We start from the raw sequence: 20,804 nt of genomic DNA on the forward strand, positions 1-20,804 counted from the left end.
TGCGGGGCAGGAAGTGGATCCCCCTTCACCAGCCCTTCATTCAAACACACAGGAAGCCAGAACTGCTCATATTTAACATCAGGCCGGTGAAGTTTTAATGCTCTTGAGTATAAAGTCTGAAACTAGGCAGACCTGTGTTCATACGGTCTTAACTGTTCACCACCTAAATAATAAACAACACCTGCAAATAAAACAAGAGGATAAAAGCTGCTTTTGACAAGATCCAGTGAGTATAAAATGGCTACTAAGTTGTGTACTATGTTTTTTTTGTGTTAATAAAAGTCACTTTTAGATAAATGAACCTAACCTAACTAAATATTGAATTCCTGATATTATGTTTTCCCCATATGTTTGAAACTTAGATTGCCTGTTCATAATACATGATTTAAATACAATAACAAGAGCTTTTATTTTTTATTTATTCAACAAATTTCTTCATGTGATATGGCCTTCACATGAATTTATTTTGTTAATATAATAATTATGATTTCCAATTTGCATTCCAACGGCTATGTCAATGATTGAGATTAAAGCAACACTAAGTAAGACTGAATAATTGGTGATAACGCTGTTATTTAAAAATAAAGGCACGAAAAGTTTAAAACAAGTCATAAATTAAACAGCTAAATATGCTTAAATAAGTATTGTTTTGTTCTTTAAGTATTTCTGTTTTCCTATAGATTATTTCATTATAGTATTCTATACTCGCACCACAAAAAAAATGGTGTCATACACACAATAAAAGTTTCTGATTCTCTGATATCATCTAAAAAATGGTCAACAAATACTCACAAAAAAATCCAAAAGTTAAGGACAAAATACCTTAAACAAAACTGCATAGTCATATTTAAAAACTAGTTATCAATAAAAGAAATGAAAACGAAATAAACTGCACTTAGTAAAACTTTTTTGCTTACAAAACAAGGTAGTACTCAGTTGTCTTCATCTTCATCCAAAAAGACACAATTAAAACATCAAAATGCCTCCATGCTGCTCGTCTGTAACGTCCCTCTTGTTGTGAATTTATGGTGAAACATTACTTTAAGCTAAAACTGTAATGTTGGTCGTCACTGGCCAGTCGATATTTTCAGGCAAAGTTGCAAATTGAAGAACATTGTTAAAATAATAGTTACTGTGAGTCATGACAGTTCAAAATTAAACACCAAATTATTTATTTTGAGTCTACAACCATTACAGAAGTCCATTCCTCTACTTATGAAATCTGAATTAATTTATAATGCAATATTTGTTATTAAATATTCTTGACTATAATACTGGTATTCCATAACCCCTGATCTAAGATCCTAAGTGACTGTAGTGTCTTTATCTCCATGAAACTTCAAGAGTTGATGCAGCAAATGTGAGAAGTTAGAAAGAACTTCCAGGCTCATTTAGGTCATCTCGATATTTCCATTGACCACCATTTGTGTAGTTCTTCAGTTCCCACTGAACAGGACAAACAAAGTTGTGGTGCACGGTCGACGGTGCCAGATCACCTCCGGCTCTTTCAGCGTTGGTGGCGATCCAGCCATGCACCGTCCAACAGCCGCGTGGCTCCGGGATTCGTTTAGCCTTTTAATTTTGACTAAGTCCTTCTCTGCATCTGGCCGAGGACCCACTCTGGAGCTTTATCTCTCAGTCCAGTCAAACTGCTCGTGGAAGCCCTCCCTCCTGCAGGGAGCCCCCCAAACTCTGGCAGAAGATAAGAGAAATCAGCTCTGGTGTGAAATCAACAAACACACTAATGTTAGGAGAATGGTTAGACAACATAGTGCTTGAGTGGAAAACACAGTATTAAGCCATATTGTTGTTTTTATGAAAGCTGGGAAGCACATTTTAGACAATACTTTAAACACAAATCCCTCCGTTTTCACTTTTTTTATAGTCTTGATTGATTTATTGATTGATACACCTGTTAGGGGTTTTTGTGTTCCGATGAACCGACCCCTCCCCAGCCTCGTACGTGGTGGTGGAATGAAGGACAGACACATTGATGAGTTTAAGAAAAATGCTCGTTTAGTGAATTATGCAAAAGTCAGAAACAAACTTACGTGAACACGGGCGCTAGCAAGCAGAGAGATCTATCGCAGACGTCTTCGAATGCCAGACCGAGAGATCAGACAAAATGGTGGATCTTTATAGTAGAATATTCAGGTTAACGCCTCTAGTCAAATGTGAATGTAGGATTGGTCAGTAAATGTAAACACTTGATTCTAAGATGGCCGTCGCACGTAATCGTAGTGGAAACTTACTGAAAGTTGTTGTTTTCTCAAATCTGTCTCTTCCCAGCGACTTGTGTCCTTCAGTGTGAGTTCTCAAACAGGTGTCCAGACTTCCTGGGAGTCTGGGATTGTTTAATCTTTCTGTGTGTGTGAGGCTTTCTGACCTCGGCCTTTGAGTTGTGAACCTGAGTTTGGTTTAAGTGAATGCAATGCAAGACAATGATTATTTAATATGAATTAAATATGTACGATTATCAGTTAATCAAGTGACTATTTGAAATGTGTGTTAAATCTAGATGATTGATAACAGTAAAGTTGTCATTTCCTTACACACCTTAATGGGGATATTAATGTCGTCACAAAAAACATGATACATACATATATAGATAAACTTTATTGATCCCTCTGAGAAATTGATTTTCCAGCTCACAGCAACACAGATGATAGTTTCATAACAACATGGACAAGAACAAAGTGCAATGAAAAGAACAATGCGCAGGATGACAACATCTAAGTATAAAGACCATATATCAAATAAATATAACACAAAGAAAAGGATACAAAGATTAACATAGAATATCATCTTTTCGCTCCACTCCTGCCCCCAAATTCAGAATTATACTTACAATCTAATAGCAGGAGAAATGAATGAGTCCCTGAGTCTATTAGTTTTGCATCTGGGAAGAAGTATTCGTGCTCTTCATCTGCTTCTCTGCTCACTGATGACAGTGTTCAGAGAATGACTGTCATCATCCATGATGGACAGTAGTTTGTCGAATATACACTTTGTAATAAGACATACAGTACCCATATTAAAAAATAATATAAACAACAATAATACATACATTATTTAATACGAAATAATAATGATAATAGACACAAAAGAAAGACGATATTTAAATAAAATAAACACAATGATACATAAAATGTATCAACAACAATAAGTAGTATACACGTGCACACTACAGAAATAGATTATTATAATTAAAGTAACATAAATAAAATGATTTGTTTCGTTCCATATGCCTGAAAAATATTTGGGTAAATTCAGAAATGATTTATTATATATGTGTGTTATTTCTTTTAGAAGTGTTTTTATGCTTATAATAATGAAAGTGTATTTACGTGTATTCATTTTACATCTATTAACCAGTTATTTATATTACTGTTTTATTAAATTATAATACATTAATTCATAATGTATTTTGCTTCTTTCAAATGAACAGCTTTTGTCAATTTAGAAATGCATGTTTTTTTCATTGTCTTTTGTACTGAGCCTCTTAAAACATACACTTATTATTATAAAGGTGACTTTTATGTATATTTGAAGACTCATTATGGCGAGTGAAAGAGCAACAAACGAATCAATGTTTGGGATTCTTCGTGATCGTGATGCTCCTCGTGGAACTATAAGCTCAACTAGAAGTCGTTATCAGGGGACGCACGTGCACGCGCACGCTCGTCACGATCAGCCTCACGCTTCAGTCTGTCGCTTTAAGAGCCATTTCCTCTCATTGTGCGGAGTCGTGAGCTGCAGGAAGACGGAAACGAAAGCAGAGCCAGGGGAGGTCAGCCGTATTTAAACACGATGTGTTCGGCTCTCTCTCTAACGGACCGCCCGCAGGAGCGTGCACGCAGCGGACACCCGTGACCTTCTGCTGGACTGCTGATGGACACAACCGAGAGTTGACGGACACTCACTGGTCTGAGATCGTCGGCTCAACTCAACTCGACTGGATTTCATCACAACATTCTGCACCAATAACCAGTGGCGGAGGAGACTGACGCGTGGAGGCGCAGGTGCAGCTGCAGGTCCACTCGACTGGACCACAACATTCCCAAAATGTCATCCACCATCGAGAGGAAAACCCTGGAAGCAAACGAGTACGTATTTCAAACATGTTTTCATTTAATGGAGCGTTTATTTAAATACATGCTAGTGTTAACTTGAGTTTAAATAAAATTGTGTTAGAGGAGAAATACAAATTAAAACAAATAAACAGAGAAGAAAAATGAAATAAAGCATGAAACCTTTTACCTGTAAATGTCAATTTAGCTTTATAGCTCTTCTTGTCAGGCGGTGAAAAACCCATCAACACACAAACACTCAGCAACAACTTTTAAGCGACACATATTCCGGCCTGCTTTGTTATCGTATGCTGTGATAATAACTACTTTAATGTGTATAATAAAACCTGCGGAAAGTGCATCAAAAGTATATCATATTTCCAAAAAAGATAAACGATAAAAGGGCATGTTAAATAACGTAATTTAACTAATCATTCAAATATTATGGTTGATACATAAAAGGGGAAATTAAAAAAAGAGAATGTTAGGGTTATATTTATCTTCAAATATTAATGATTTTTTTAAAATTATAAACCACAGGGTTGTTAGTTTGCTGTCAAACTGTTTTTAATGATCAGTTTTATTAACTCACAATGTCAATGTGTTTTTTTAAACCAAATGTGTTGTTTTCTTACATATTTCAATCATACAGATATATTTTTCTGTCAGATATAACCTTTTCTTTAATTCCTCTAAACAAATAAATAGCTCAACAATGCACAAAGAACGCACATCTTGTCTCATTTACTTAATAGAAATACATATTTTTAAATATTAATTTCAATACCTAGCTTCTTTTAATAGAGCCCCAGACATGTCATGGTAAAAAATGAAAAAATGTCTAGTGCTCCGTATTTTTTAAATGCACATATATGGTAATACTGTAATGCTATAAACCTACTTAATAATGCGTTCCTGTCATACAGTTAAATGTCGCAATATTACCCCTCGTGGCCAAAACTAGTCATTACAAGTTTATGACTATAATTTGTTTTAATTTATATTTATATATTGTATATATGCATTTATATTTTTAAATATTAAAAAAAATTAAAATTAACTAGACAGTCTACAGAATCACTGAAAACAATTTCTCCACAAACAAATAAAGCACTAACAGGTTTGTCTGCTCCTTGAAGGGAACCGGTGGATGAAGTCCTCCAGATGCCTCCTTCTCTCCTGACTTGTGGTGGATGCCAGCAGAGCATCGGAGACCGTTTCTTCCTGAAGGCCATTGAACAATACTGGCATGAGGACTGTCTGAGCTGCGACCTCTGCGGCTGTCGACTGGGAGAAGTCGGCCGTCGGCTCTACTACAAACTGGGACGGAAACTGTGTCGACGAGATTACCTCAGGTCGGTTTGTATAGTAATTTCACTCTATTTTCGTATAATTAATATTGTTTTGTTCTTTAATTCAAACCACAAAGCCAGTTGTAGCTCATTCTTTTCTACTGGAAATAATATTTACCTTTTCTTAGAACCATGAACCGTGTAGACTGGAAAAAATGTGGTTTGTAAACACTAATATTTTGATATTTGTCTGCCCACCCACAGACTGTTTGGCCAGGACGGTCTTTGTGCGTCCTGCGAGAAGAGGATCAGAGCGTTTGAGATGACAATGCGTGTGCGAGACAAGGTTTACCATCTGGAGTGTTTCAAGTGTGCCGCCTGCCAGAAGCACTTCTGTGTCGGTGACCGCTACCTGCTCATCAACTCGGACATTGTTTGCGAGCAGGACATCTTTGAGTGGACCAAGCTCAGCCACAACAGTATGGTTTGAAGTTAATTGCCGGAGCGTCTCTAAATATTTTTATCCCTTCAAAGTGGATTTCAAAGGGAACAAATCCTTATAAATAGACATGTTTGCAGCTTTGTCATGTGACTTTATTTCCTAAAAGACATTAAAAAGTGACTGGAATGGCTTCATCTCAATGGAAAATTGGAAAAATTACACCAGCAACGACTCAGGATTTGATGCCAAAAGACGCAGAGAAATATGACTAAACATGCAATACAAAAAGAGAATGTGAATCTTGTTGAATTTTATAATGAACCACGTTTGCATCTTCTTTGTCTTCTCTGATATACATATCTATTGATTGTTTCTCCATTTAATTCCTTTTTGTGGAATTGAACTATTGTACCACATTATCATGAGGATTTTAATAACAATAAAATGTTTCCACAATAATCTTCTCTGATGTTGTGGTTTTACCATTTGTTTTGGAAAAAGTTTAATTTATGTATAGAATATTTAAAAAAACCCAAAAAAAACCTTTGAAGACAAGTTTAACATAAAGAAAACAAATAAACTTAGAGATACCAAATAAGTATAACTTAAAAGTACACCATACAAAATATTCAGTGAGATATTGTGTCCATTTCTCTAGTCACATAAAATGTAAAAAAAAAAACGCTTTTAAAAGGATAAAAATTTAAGGGAAAAACACACCGAATGGTCAGTTTTCTGCACATGTTCTACCCTGTCTGCATCCTCTTCTTCACCATAGCAGATGATTATGATTTACGAACAGATCTTATTTTTTAACTAAAGCAAATGTGCAAAAAGTATTCAATAAAATGTCATTTCAATTTAAAAATGACCTATTTGCTTATAATGTAACTAATAAATGAGATATGATTAATAAATAGTAAATAATAAGTAGTAAATAAAAGCTTTATAATCTTGTCAGACAAGACACACCTGTTGAATTATAGTAAACCATTAAACATTCTCTAAAATCTTCCCCCATACTTTCATGCAGAATCACCCAAATGTTGTTTCAAAATTATATTTTATCAAAGATGTTCGCAAGCACATATCTTCTACTTCATGTCTAATAAGAAAAAGCATCGTTCAGTTTTGCCACTAGAGGGCAGTACAGCCTTAGAGGATTGATGCTGTGACGCGACCTTGGATCAGATTACTCTTCATGGTACAGTAACAAGCTTATTACTGCATATTTACAGTAGACTGTACATGTTTCTCATCACTTGCTTCTCCAGTACGGCAAGATGACAAAGTGAATCCTCAGGAGAAAGAAAAGAAATTGACAGTAATGAAAGCATGATGTTCTTGGAGGCGATACATCCTTCACTGTCTCTTGTGTGTCCACCCCCCCCCCCCCCCTGTCTTTCTTTAAAGATTTTCTTTTGTCCTCATGAGTGCCAGCTGTCGATCCACTCCAAGTCGTCCACAAGGCGTGCCTCACCAATACCATCCCCAGTTATCTTTGCAGCCCTGATAATTGAATCCATGGATGACTTTTGTGTGTGAGGTCGAGAAGGTTCTGCCTGACCACAGGGCAGTTAGTGGCGGAGGGAAGCAGCTTCAACTGACATGAAGGAGCTTTTGAAAGTGGTGATCAGAAGACAAAAGGAAAAGTGGGCGATGGGACGGAAGCTTGACAGCGATGTCTTCTGCCGACTCTTGACAACCGTGGATGATGAAAGGCTGAACCCACCCACATGGGGAAGACGTTTGGGATGCTTCTGGAGGACATTCACAAGTTTTCCCACAACTCAGTCAGACTCACAGAGGGAGGAAGTGAGTTTTGCTCATGTTGACGTCCAGGGCTTGATGAGTCATCGGTTTGGCATTGAGAATTGTTGACCGTCGTAATGGAAATAAAGTCATGAAGTCAAAGCTGAAGAGCAATTGAACTGGTAAAATATATGAAGAATAAATATATATATATGTTGATTAATAGTAAAATCATTCAATTTGGGAGGATACATGACAGGGGGAGACTGGAGAGCAAGAATTTAACATTTGAAACATGTGAGTGAGTCAGGAGAGTTACATTACTTGTTTTTGGGTTTGTATTTTATTAATTAAACACAATACCTTCACAGTAGAGGTGTGAGAAAAGAATTCCCCCCCCACGATATAATATTGATATTCAATAACACTGTATCAATATTAAGAAAAAATGTTTATTGACCCTAAAATCATACTTATTTCATAATATATTTTCGCCATATTTCAATAGCGTGTGTATAAAATATAATAAATAAATAAACCAGCCACTTGAAAAGCTGCTGTCAATACATTTTCTGCAGCTAAAGGAACAATGAAATCCTGCAAGGTCTCAGCAATGACTGAGGATGAGAGGATACAGTCGACTCCCAACCGCTTTTAAAGCAGATGTTTGGACATATTTTAATTTCAAAACAAATGAAAGCACTCTGTCAAGAGTCATGTGGTCTGTAAATTCACCGGCGTCTAGTACTCGTCAGTACAACAGTGATATCTTTTCTCCTGATATGTATTGTATTACCAGATTATTGCTAATACACTCTCCTAGTCACATATTATATTATTATCACATTTTCTCTCAGAATGCATTAGCATCATTATTTTTAGCAACATTTCTAACACTAACCTCAACAGTCCTGTGATCTTAAAATCATGTCCTCAAACCAAAACATAATTCATCTAATCTTGGTTTTGAAAACTAAAAAGAAACTGTGAAGTTTCTTAGAGTTAATAAAATCTACACACTGCAGAAAGGGTCTGTGTATTCATGTCGTAGATCTGAGTCACACCTACACACGAGAGTGGTGTCCTTAAGCACGACAAAGATTAAGTCCATGAAAGGCTACAGACTGCACTTGATTGGCAACAGAAAGCAATTAAGAAACTATTCAAGGTATAAAAATCATGTGTTGAGATGTGAACCCATGACCCTTGTTTTACACACAATGCCACCACTCTGCCCATAACGTTTTACTGCCGCTCTCCAGTCTTAAGACCACTTTATTTTAAAGGGAGTTCACCAAGTTTAATGAGAGTGGTGCAGAGGGGAGGCCAGGTCTCATCTCGCCACATTCCCACACAACTTACTGGCCTACGGAGACCATCAACACCAGCCAAGCAGCCTGCTTTCCATCGGCCGCTCTGGTGCCCCGCAGGCTGAGCTTTGCCAGAGAGCTGGGCTGACTTGCAACACAGCCTCAGCAGGACTCAATAAAAGTCCAACCCCAGTGTCATGTCTCCAGAAGTCCACTGGCCCTGATATCCCTCAAACTATGCACCGCTCAAAAATGAAGAATGTCAAACCCGATCACACATGCACACACACAGAGGGGCCAACATCTTTTGGCAGTTCAAATATATTTATATATACTGTATGTTACATATGTTATATATATGTATATTTGTGTATTTTTATATGTTTTGTATGTATTTATTGATTGTATTTTTTTATTTGTTTTTACATGTATTTATGGATGTTTGTACGGATGGATGTATTATTGCTGCTGGAAAAAATAATTTCTCCTCCAGGGATCAATAAAGTATTGATTCATCTATGTATAAACTGTACATGTGATAGAATCTAAAAGTTTTTGATATTGTTTTTTCTTTAAGGCTTAAATTATCTTAATAATTTCTGTGTTTTTCCTATTAAACCAAACGAAGAGAGAGTAAAAGCCCATTGATGAACCCAGTTAAAAGGCGACCCACAGAAGCCACTCTGTAAAAGTGTGTTTTGAAAAGAGATTTAAAAGAAGGCACAGACTCAGCCAGTCTTATCTCCTCGGGCAGGCCGTTCCAAAGTCAAGGTGCCCTGATGGAGAAGGCTCTGTACTGTCATTATTGTTGACGTCCATAATCTCTGTCTTACCTTATCTTATCTTAAACACTGGCAACTTTTTAGGTCATCATATCAACAACTATGAACATCTTGGCCTAGAAGTTACTGGCTATAATATTGTAATTTATTTCTCTAAGTTTTGGTATTTGCCAATAAAATGTCTTCAAAACCAACAAAGTCTTGGTATCAACCCAAAACAATCTTGATCAGAACCTCTGACAGTTCATGATTTTCTTAGACTCCACTCTGGATATCTTGGAATGATCTCAAATCACCACAACTGTGTTGCTTGCTATGAACCTCACCCTCAAAGTTCTGGTGTTTTGTTCCCTTTGACCCTTCAGTGACATCCACATGGAGACCACAGCTGGACATGGAACCGATGTATTCGAATGATGACTTCAGATCTTTTTGGGTCCAGGTAAAGTTAAAGCCGATGTATCATCTAGGTCTTGACCAGGAAATTGAGTCTCAGATAGAAGGCTCTAGACCATCATTACATTTTCAAAAAACGAGCCACACATCATTCACTGCGACTGCTCTTTGAACACTATTTTTATTGAATCTATTTCTTTGATTGAAGAAAATTTTTATTTTTTTAACTGAAGCAACCTTTTAGATTTAATAACTGAGACAAAAATATCCAACCAATAATATGGCCCGAACACAAAAAACATTTACAATAAAAAAAAAATGTTTTCATTTCTTTTTATTGAAGCAGCTTTCTTTAATTTAAAATGTGTTTTTTATTAAAGCCCTTTTGAAATTGAAAATATTTTTTGGATTGAGTCGACTATTCTTTTTATTTAAATAGTTTTGGTATTTGTATTGGATAATGGAGAAATAAATATCCAAACGATAATATGGAACAAAGAACAAAAAACTTATGATTAAAAAACATTTTTACTTTCTTTATGTCTATATTATGGCACAATTACAAAAAATAAAACTTTTTTCATTGAACATTTCGTTTTTATTTTATTGATTTAAGAAACTGTTTAATTGAATATTTTTTATTTTAATTCAAGCAACTAGTTTATTGATTGAAGCAACTGACCCCACAACTTTTTTTTAGAATTGAATAATAAGAAACAATTCTACCTCTATACTAGTGGTCTATTTCTGCTGCACTCGAGATATAAGGAATCAACAGCAGGTGGCAGTTGTGTGCCAGGAAGTCAGATTTTGGAACATGTGTGTTTTAGTAAAAAAAAAACAACCATGATGACCAGTTTTAGAGAAAGCTGGTTTTTGAAGAAACAGTCGGAAAGATGAATAAATGAGTGACCTGAAAGTGACGGGCCGCGGTCCGACCACTACAGAAGTGACAGCAGAGTTCAGAAACACCTATAATAGAAGATGTGGTTGGACAATTATCTGCAGCAATACAGCTATTAATCACAGAGAGGCCGTCAATGTCAAACCCATCCGACGCTACGAGTCAAGAGCTATTGATCACGCCCGCCTTGGGTTTCGCTCGCACTCACACTTTATCAGATGGGACTAATTGGGAACATATTCACTCTGCGGTCCTGAGAGATGTGTCTGTCAGGAGTCACATTCCTGCTCTGATTCTCTGATAGCTCACAGCGCCTGCAGTCTGCCCGAAGGACAGCTTGAGGGAGTGGGGAAAAGGGAAAAAAGAGGGGGAACTTATGGTTGAAAGTGGGCCACATTCAAAAGTCCATAGGTGAATAACATCCTGGTTGAGGATGTGTCAGGTAGAAGACCTCATAAGGTCTTCTTCTACTCCAGCTTTCTCTCGATGTTTTCTCACAACTCTCGTTCTCGACCCACACATTTTTTTCCTGTACCATCAGTGTACTGTGAGACAATGTGTGTGGACGTGTGACATGATGGATTCACTAACTAACCCATGATACTAGGTGGTAGTTTAAATTGGAAGCTAATGAACAGAAGCAAATCAAATTATAATTCCTGAACATGTAACATCGCTTGATGTTTCCATAAACCATACCACTGAATAAGAATCTGGCTACACAACACATATCAATACAGGAACAAGGATATATTTGTAGTATTGTCGAGTACTTGATTCCGGTGTTGTAGTATTTACAGACCACATGACTCTTGGTGAAGTCCTAACTGCTTTCATTTGTTTTGAGACCAAAACAAGTCCAAACACCAGCTTGAAAAGTTGCTGGAGTCGACTGCATCCTCTCGTCCCCAGTCATTGCAGGGGTCTCCTGGGATGTTGTGGTTCCTTTAGCTGTGTGAGACTTAATGTTTGCTTACTTCTAGCAGCCGGAAGATTAATTGCAACACAAAAATGACAAAAAAATGGAATGAATATTTGCATGTTAATTGTTCGTAAAAAAAATTATACATTTTAATTGAACACACTTTATTTTAATATACTGTAAACAATAAAAAGAAACTATTGTAGAACTCAAATATTATTTTAAAGCCACCTAAAAACCTATTTAGGGGGCTGAATATTAACACAGTATAGTGAAAAAAATATTCAATATTTAAGTATATTGATATTTTCCTACTGATGAGACCTAAAATCTGCAAACTTAAAATATAAATATTTTTCATTTCGGAATGCAAACTCTAACTTAATTGTGTACTTTCTAATTTTAACCTTGTGTTCCAGCTAGTAAGTATGCAAAATATTTGGCTTGAGTATATAAATAAACAAAAAAAGTTAACTTGCATATAAGCTACAGCTAGCTTAATATGTATAAAAGGGCTATGAAAAAAACATGGGAAATTATTGTCCTAAACTAACAACACAAGCACAAATTCTCAGAATACAACACAAGGGATACAACAAACACATTTGTTTTCAGGCAGTTGTTTCCGAGCTAACACATATATAATATTCAGTGGACTTCTGGGCTTTATTATCACAAAAAGAGTTGAATACTTCTTAAACAATGAAAGGCTTTCACAATGGATTCTTCTTTGTTGAGAACCAGAACACTTTCCATGTTTCTATGGCACGTTCCCAATCATGGAAACAAAGTTAATCATGGAAAGTTGGCTTCAATCTTTGAATTCAATACTGCTGTAACAGGTGTGTGAACAAACCACAGGCCTGCACACAGTGGCAGTTCGCTGCAGTTTCCGTCTTTAATTGGAATCTAAGCAACGTCTGGTTTCTATCCTTCCACAATAGTGAAAAACGGTTAGAACTCAAATATGAGCCTTTCAAACTTACTTACAATAAAGTCCGTCGAGTTTCATGGTGTTAATAAAGTCTTGACTGTCAACTCATGACAAAACCAAGGAATAACATATGAGTATTTGCATATTCAAGAAAAGTTTTCTCTTATAGTGTAATACTAGGATGTTTCAGGATAACTTGTCATACTTGTGTCTCCGGGTGTCCGGGAAGCCCCTGCACCTCCTACAAGTTGGCCATTTCTAAAGCACATTCAAATGTCGAGGAGGCTTCTCTATGAGATCCCTGACCTGGTTACTCCCTGTGTTGAAAGCCCTACTCAGAGTCCCTCCCAGTGGACATAGCTTGTCACACATTTGATCAAGGAGAGTGCAGACCATTTGAGAATGGAGTTAATTTGGAAATCTATCCCCCCTGGTCTTCTTCTGCCTTGTATTTTTATCACTAAGGTATCAATTATCATCAGTTTGTATTATTCGTCCCCCCTAATGAAGCCAAAATTGACATCATCATCAAAATCTTGAGTTGCATAACAAAGAACACAATGATGTCAAGTTTCGGTGTTTTCAATCCCATGTTAAACTATAACAATGATTCCGACAATAAACAGTAAATGGCTCCTACTTATACAGCACTTTTCTGAGTCATCCGTTCACCAATTTACAAACACAATCATCAACTGATGGGAGTAGGCTGCGGCGCAGCACACCAGCTTAACCATCAGGGGCAATCAGTCTTAAGTGTCTTGCTCAAGGACACAACGCCACAATCTCCTGAGGAGCTGAGAAGAACCGGCAACTACTTAGACCTCTGAGCTATATTGCCCCCTGTAATCATCCGTGTAAAATGTCCAAACTCCGCAGCTTCAGTACTTTGAGCACAAAACGTTGGTATTCCAACTTGCTCAAGAGCATCCAAGATGCAAGGCCTGAAGCAGTGTTGAACCAAGGATCATTTGCTTTGGACATTGAGGCCGAGAAAGATGGTCAAGTGGCCATTAACAGGCCAAGTTCAAGTGTCTCCTCTTGAACTCCTCAGAAGGATGGGTACTTGAAATCTGAGAGAAGGATTTTTAACCTCCACCGTCCAGAAACTGTTGTTTTAACTTCTAATGTGCAGGTCAGACACGCCTCCAGGGGCCTCACGGCAAACACTGGAGGTCAGGAAAAGAAGCCGGAAAAGGGGACTCCTAGAACCACTCCGGAGAAGCCTCTCAGAGAAAGTTTCAGAAGCGTTTACGTTGATCAACATTTATTTTAAGATAAAATAGATACGACTACAACAACTCAACGATTCATGTACTTGTTTACACAATAAAAGATAAACATTATTGTAGAAAAAGAGTTTTCCTCGTGTCACCCGTCAATCACTGATGCCGTACTGGTGAAGGAGCCATGTGTTTGTCTGCTGATCCGTCTTCACTCGCGGCTGCACCAGTGTCCAGAATTGCGGGTGATTAAACTCTAATAGCAGCCGTTTGAGTAGTCCAGAGGGATTTACTCCTGAGTCAACATGCCAGACCCCATTTCCTTCTGACTCGCTGCTGCTTCTCAACACCCGACCTGGTCCACGGCAGCTACACATGGAACTTGTGTAGATTAAGAGACCTTGGAAGTGACCCGACATAAAGCCCGAAAATTACAGAAGGAGTTGAGCCAAGAAAACGACTTGCATTTCGAATTAGCTTTGAAATTATTTCAGCAGTGTAGACAAAGTGTGTAGTTTATCGCTATTTAAATGATGTGATTGTATTGTTTTGTTTATTTTAATATAAGTTTTGCTGGAGCCAAAGAAGCCCAGAACAAATGTGGTATAAATTAGTAAGAAACATTTGTGTTTATATGGTTTTATTGAAACTGACTTGTTATGAAATGTTATAGCATTTATATGAAAAAGGATGATATTAAAAATATGTTGGAATACCAAAAAACTTTAGAATATGATACACATTTCATCAAAATTTGATAATTTGAATATTGTATAACCCCAACTTGTGAGTCACAAATACATTTTTTATGGATTTGAATTTTTCTGGATTTCTCAGCAGAAAGAAAACTTCTCAGAAGAAATCTTCTCAGAACATGGCTTCCCCCTGATTTAATGCCATCAACTATTAACATTGTTACAACTAGATGCCTTTGACCGTGATTTGTTCACATTATTTGTTCATAATGTGACTCTACTACTCTCAGATAGTTTTGAGAAAGATCTTATCGTTTGATTACATAATGGTTTTGAAAAAGATTTGATGTTTTTATAGTTTATCGCTATTTAAATGATGTGATTGTATTGTTTTGTTTATTTTAATATAAGTTTTGCTGGAGCCAAAGAAGCCCAGAACAAATGTGGTATAAATTAGTATAAACATTTGTGTTTATATGGTTTAATTGAAACTGACTTTAAATGTTATAGCATTTAAATGAAAAAGGATGATATTAAAAATATGTTGGAATACCAAATAACTTTAGAATATGATACACATTTCATCAAAATTTGATAATTTGAATATTGTATAACCCCAACTTGTGAGTCACAAATACATTTTTGATGGATTCGAATTTTTCTGGATTTCACAGCAGCAAGAAAACTTCTCAGAAGAAATCTTCTCAGAACATGGCTTCCCCCTGATTTAATGCCATCAACTATTAACATTGTTACAACTAGATGCCTTTGACCGTGATTTGTTCACATTATTTGTTCATAATGTGACTCTACTACTCTCAGATAGTTTTGAGAACGATCTTATCGTTTGATTACATAATGGTTTTGAAAGAGATTTGATGTTTTGATAGTTTATCGCTATTTAAATGATGTGATTGTATTGTTTTGTTTATTTTAATATAAGTTTTGCTGGAGCCAAAGAAGCCCAGAACAAATGTGGTATAAATTAGTATAAACATTTGTGTTTATATGGTTTTATTGAAACTGACTTTAAATGTTATAACATTTAAACGACAAAGGATGATATTAAAAATATGTTGGAATACCAAAAAACTTTAGAATATGATACACATTTCATCAAAATTTGATAATTTGAATATTGTATAACCCCAACTTGTGAGTCACAAATACATTTTTTATGGATTTGAATTTTTCTGGATTTCTCAGCAGAAAGAAAACTTCTCAGAAGAAATCTTCTCAGAACATGGCTTCCCCCTGATTTAATGCCATCAACTATTAACATTGTTACAACTAGATGCCTTTGACTGTGATTTGTTCACATTATTTGTTCATAATGTGACTCTACTACTCTCGATAGTTTTGAGAAAGATCTTATCGTTTAATTACATAATGGTTTTGCGAGAGATTTGATGATAATGATTTGAAAGAGATTTGTTTCTCTGGACTTCAGATCTGAAAGTGCCCAAAGAAATGTAACATAGATTAACAGCAATGTAACTGCAAAAATGTATCATAGATTAACAAACGACTCTGGCCGCGGCGACCGTTCCAGACATTTTGTTTTTATACTTCCCACGAGCGACAACACAGCTTTCGTTATGCCGTGTCCAGCGGCTCGGGGTAGGACAACGTATGATGCTCCTCCATGTGACTTTAATTGAGTGATTAGATGTAATTCAATAAGCTATCGAAGGGCAGTGCGCGTGAGTTTGAGGCGTAAAGCAAAAGAGCACTGCTGAGTGAATTCTTTGTCTCGGGCCCTCCGTCATTGCGTCTACCTTTCAGGCCGGATCACGCGGCCCGATGGTCAGTGGAAGCTTCTGTTCTGTCCGTCTTGACCCTACGATTATTTGTTTTGCTTGGTCTAAACCTGCCAAGTTTCAAGCCTTTGCCTGAAGATCTAGAGTGCAAAGACCCAACGCCCAAATCAACACATTAGTTGCTCTTTAATGTACTTTCTACGCATTTACAAAAACCTCATTGCTTGTCACTTCTGTCTGTGATTCTTATCTTTGTGTCAGAGCTACTGTCTCTGAACCACTGAAGTGTCTAATGAAGCTTTCCTTCCCTCTTGCTGCTCTCGCCACTCTTCTACCTTGTCTATACTGTCTTCACTCTCTTCTTCGCCTCTCTTTACATTCAACCTGACCTTTTCTGCTCTCTGTCTCCGCCTAGAAAAGGGACTTTCTTGCCTATACTTATATATCTAGATTCACCAACATGGTTCCCACAGTCACCAAAAGAGTAACCCATGGGCCTTATATAATATTTTTGTACAATTAGAAAATAATTAAGAATCAATATATTAATATAATAATATTAATATATATCAATAATGTAATTAGTGTTTTAGAGGAATATCATTTATCATCCATTATAATATATATTAAGTTATTTCAAAAGTGTGTACCAAATTGATGGTAACTCTTTTTGGGTCACGTGATGCCCTTGTTGGTTGACCCCTACTTTATATCCGTACCCAAAATACTCCTGCTCTCATCATCCCTCTGCTTATCCCATATATCCTTTGACTCTCTCTTTTTCCTGACACACCTGCACCTAATTTTTCCATCAACAAGTCTCTTTCTACTCCTTTCGTTTCACAGATCATACACGCAATACCTCATTCAAGGTGTCACCCGACACCTCAGAGGAAAGGTAACACAAGGAGGAACAACGTTGCCTCCATCAGTTAATCTTGTGCCAAGCCTTCCTTCCTTTTATTTCCTAAAACTTTGTCATACATACTGTAACCTTTGTTTTTGTCTGAGTATTAGTCTGAAGAGGCTACTGCCAAAGCTTCTACTAATGTATATCTTCATTTTTTCGAAAAGGAAAGACAGCTAGATCGTCGGTTGACAATATTATATTATTATTTATCTTAATTTGAAACCATATTAATAAACAATTTCCCTTTTAAACCAATAATTTTCAAATTTTTAATCTTTCAAAATGTTGGTGCTTTGTCCCTCCAAAAGAAAATGCAGTTGAAGTAAGTATTAAACATATGTTAACATATGTTATTCTTCTTGAAAGAGTGTCTTATTATTGTTATTTTTGCTTCCATTTCTCTGCATCAATGGTGTTTAGAAAGACCACTTGGTTGCTTTAGCGGCAGCGATGGAGCTTTTTGTATTCAGTACTTCAGTGCAACTGCTGTACATTATTTAACAAGTTATTGTTTGATCCTAGATTTACAATAAGAGTTTACCACAATGGTACATGTTTAGTCAGTTGGTAAAATTTCTCTGTAATGAGTTAAAAGAAAAATTGAATTAATTCAGTAAATGAAGGGGCCATTTGTTTTTATTTTTATAATTTTAATTCTTGGAAACTATAGCTTGATTATGTAATTTTGATATTTTACAGGTAAAACATGTATTGTATTGCCCAGTCTTTCTTCTTCAAATTGTTGTCAATATTATTTGGTTTTTGATTGAAGATTTTACAATAACTTTTGATAAAACTAAATAAAGACACTTCATATGCCCTAAAATATTTAAAGAAAGGCCACATTGAAGTGAAAAAGAACGGGGACCAAATGTGTAGAAGTATTTCAAATTAAAAGTTATCACAATCAAATGTTTTTTAAAATAAAGCACCTATATCTCAATCTAGATCAACATAAAATGGATAACTTCTTCACAGACAGGAAACTTTTAGGAATTAGCAAGTACTCAGGCATGCCCGCCTTAACAAGACCGAACTGGCTCACATCATTGATAACTTTATAAAACAAATATACGGCATCAGGAGTGAGTTAATAAGTCCATTCATACACTCAATAAACTATCAGAAAACAAACAGCTTCAGCGCTAACTTTAGACTCAAGTGTCAGACCCATAGTGTAGACAACCGGACACACTCTTTGCAAACAAGTGATGAACAAGGAAGTGTCCTCCAAATTAAGTCGAGGCAGCATGACTCTGATTATGCCTCATGTGAAAGAGATTCTTTCTTATCTCAACAAGGACATTCCAAACAATTACAAGGATGAGTACGGCTCTGTTTGCGTCTTGGAAGCGATCTTGTCCGTTGGGTCAGTGGTTACCTGAGAGACCCACAGGAACCATGTGATGCTTCCACATGCAGATCTGTAGGACCAGCAACAGAGGGCATCAAAATATTGTTAAATAAGACCACTAGTTGAGTTGTTAATGTTCTACTACAGTATCTGAATGACAATCAAGTTAGAGGAATAGTTACGGTTTAAAGTAATATATGTTAAAAAAAAATGAACTGAATAAGATCTTAATGGTTTTGACAAATTAATTTTACGTTGGAATTTGCCTATTTTGCACAACAACCACTAAACAGAACATGTTTGCTGGTGATCATCATCAATCATTGCACCGCTACAGAATTATGGGTTTAAAGCCTTTAGACTTTTCATTTATTATTTTATTCCGTCTACATGCCAAATTTCCAATTAAAGTAAAATTGACTTTCAGATATCTGTTAGCATTAACCTTAATATCAAACTAGTTTAAGCTGCTTTCACCTTAAAATCTTGACGATTGCCACTTTGCCCGGACAACTCGCCTCAAGAGTCTTTGAGTGTCCATGTGACCACAAAAATGCTTTATATCAAGAAAGACAAAATAAGAAAGTTCTGTTTTGAACAGCGCGATTTCGGATTTCCGGTTACACTATTCTAGCACAAGGAGGAGACATATTAATTAAAAATAACTAAAGATTGGGCCTTTTAATGAAGAGAATGGCCAAAATTTTCAAAAAGAATGAACACAATTTTTTATCCAGGTATTCAGTCAAGAGGCTGATGTGACCAACCACAACGTCAACTGAAAAGTTGTAGTGATAGTTCAGCCAAAATAAGGTATTTGGATGTTTTTTTTGGTGTGACTAAGTGACTAAGTAGCGACCTGTAACTCCAAAAGGGAACAGATTACTCTTAGTCGACATGAGGGTGAGTAGAAAATGATTGGTTGAAGTTTGAATTTTATTTTATGAGTATACTCAGTATATAAAGTCTTTCTTTGATTGTTGTTCCAATAAAAAAGTATGTGTTCATTGTTTTAAACGATCACATGTTTCCTCTTCTAAAACACTGGATGTCACTAGGCTATATGAGCGACTGTGTGAAACTCAGACCAGACCCTGAAGACTAAACACTGGTTTGTTACACAGCTGAAAGGAAGTTTAGGTAAAAACAGACAGGTTTTTGGTAACAATAAATATCATGTCTCTCTGCTGGTGTCCCTTGGTGAACACATGTGAGCTGTGGAGAATTCAGTTTGTTACCTGCCAGTCACAGCCTCTTCCCGCTGAAGCCTCGTCTCCTGCACGCTCTCTATTAGATTAAGACTGGCCTGAGGCGAGCGAAAGTAGAGGTAACCTGAACGGAGGGGAAAGTGGGGTCAGCCAACTGTTTCAAGTGAAACGGGAATTTGGGGCATCTGTGTTTGTTTGTAAGTGTCTATGTTTGGCCCAAGGGCAGGGGCAGAGGTTAGCACTCGCACCTCTAGTATACTTAAGGCCCAAAACATGTATTTGAGTGTCCCACTATTAAAAATGTTGCAGTGATTTCAAATGTATTGTAAAAGACTGTTTGTGATGACGTCAGCATCACTGTAATTAAAAGGTTCTATTTGAGATCTTGGATATCACCTACAGCTAAAACGATCGCACACAAACAAGATCCAACCCCAACAGGGAATATGCATATAAAATCAGTAAAAAAACAGGGATACTAGTGTTTAATTCCTGTTCAAACTATGAAGGGTAGTTCAATCTTTAGCTGCTGGATTTGATTTTTGGTCGTAAAAAGTGAATTAAAGATGTCAGCTTGGGATTTTGCTTTTCCGGCATGTCTCAGACAACAAAGATCACACTAAGAACAATAAAGCAACTTAATTACAACATTAATCGCTGTTAGATGTGAAGCTAAAACAAAAACATTCAGCCAAAAGTATTTCATTAAATGCTGATCTTAAATAGGATATTGTTTTTATAAGGATCTGGTAATAAAATACTAACACGATACAGGTGCACCAATAAGATTTATTGTGATACTGTGGTAACAAGGATATATTTGTAGTATTGTCCAGTACTTGACTCTGGT

At 36.4% G+C, this 20,804-nt stretch overlaps 1 protein-coding gene across 1 annotated transcript; it reads left to right on the forward strand.

Annotated features, from left to right (window-relative positions):
- Positions 1-3,746: 3,746 nt before the first annotated feature.
- Positions 3,747-6,304, forward strand: lmo2 (LIM domain only 2 (rhombotin-like 1)). Its single transcript, XM_087797030.1, has 3 exons — positions 3,747-4,106; positions 5,210-5,425; positions 5,627-6,304. Exons 1-3 carry the CDS (start codon positions 4,066-4,068, stop codon positions 5,850-5,852), a joined length of 483 nt encoding a protein of 160 aa, XP_087653156.1. The 5' UTR covers positions 3,747-4,065; the 3' UTR covers positions 5,853-6,304.
- Positions 6,305-20,804: the final 14,500 nt, after the last annotated feature.

Source organism: Callionymus lyra, chromosome 8 (genome assembly GCF_982586985.1).
Source record: "Callionymus lyra chromosome 8, fCalLyr1.hap1.1, whole genome shotgun sequence".
NCBI classification, from domain to species: domain Eukaryota; kingdom Metazoa; phylum Chordata; class Actinopteri; order Syngnathiformes; family Callionymidae; genus Callionymus; species Callionymus lyra.

Coding starts and splice junctions, on each gene's coding strand:
- lmo2 (XM_087797030.1), top strand. CDS start 4,066: ATGTCATCCACCATCGAGAGGAAAACCCTGGAAGCAAACGA. Junction 4,107..5,209: donor AAAACCCTGGAAGCAAACGA/GTACGTATTTCA, acceptor TGCTCCTTGAAG/GGAACCGGTGGATGAAGTCC. Junction 5,426..5,626: donor TGTCGACGAGATTACCTCAG/GTCGGTTTGTAT, acceptor GCCCACCCACAG/ACTGTTTGGCCAGGACGGTC.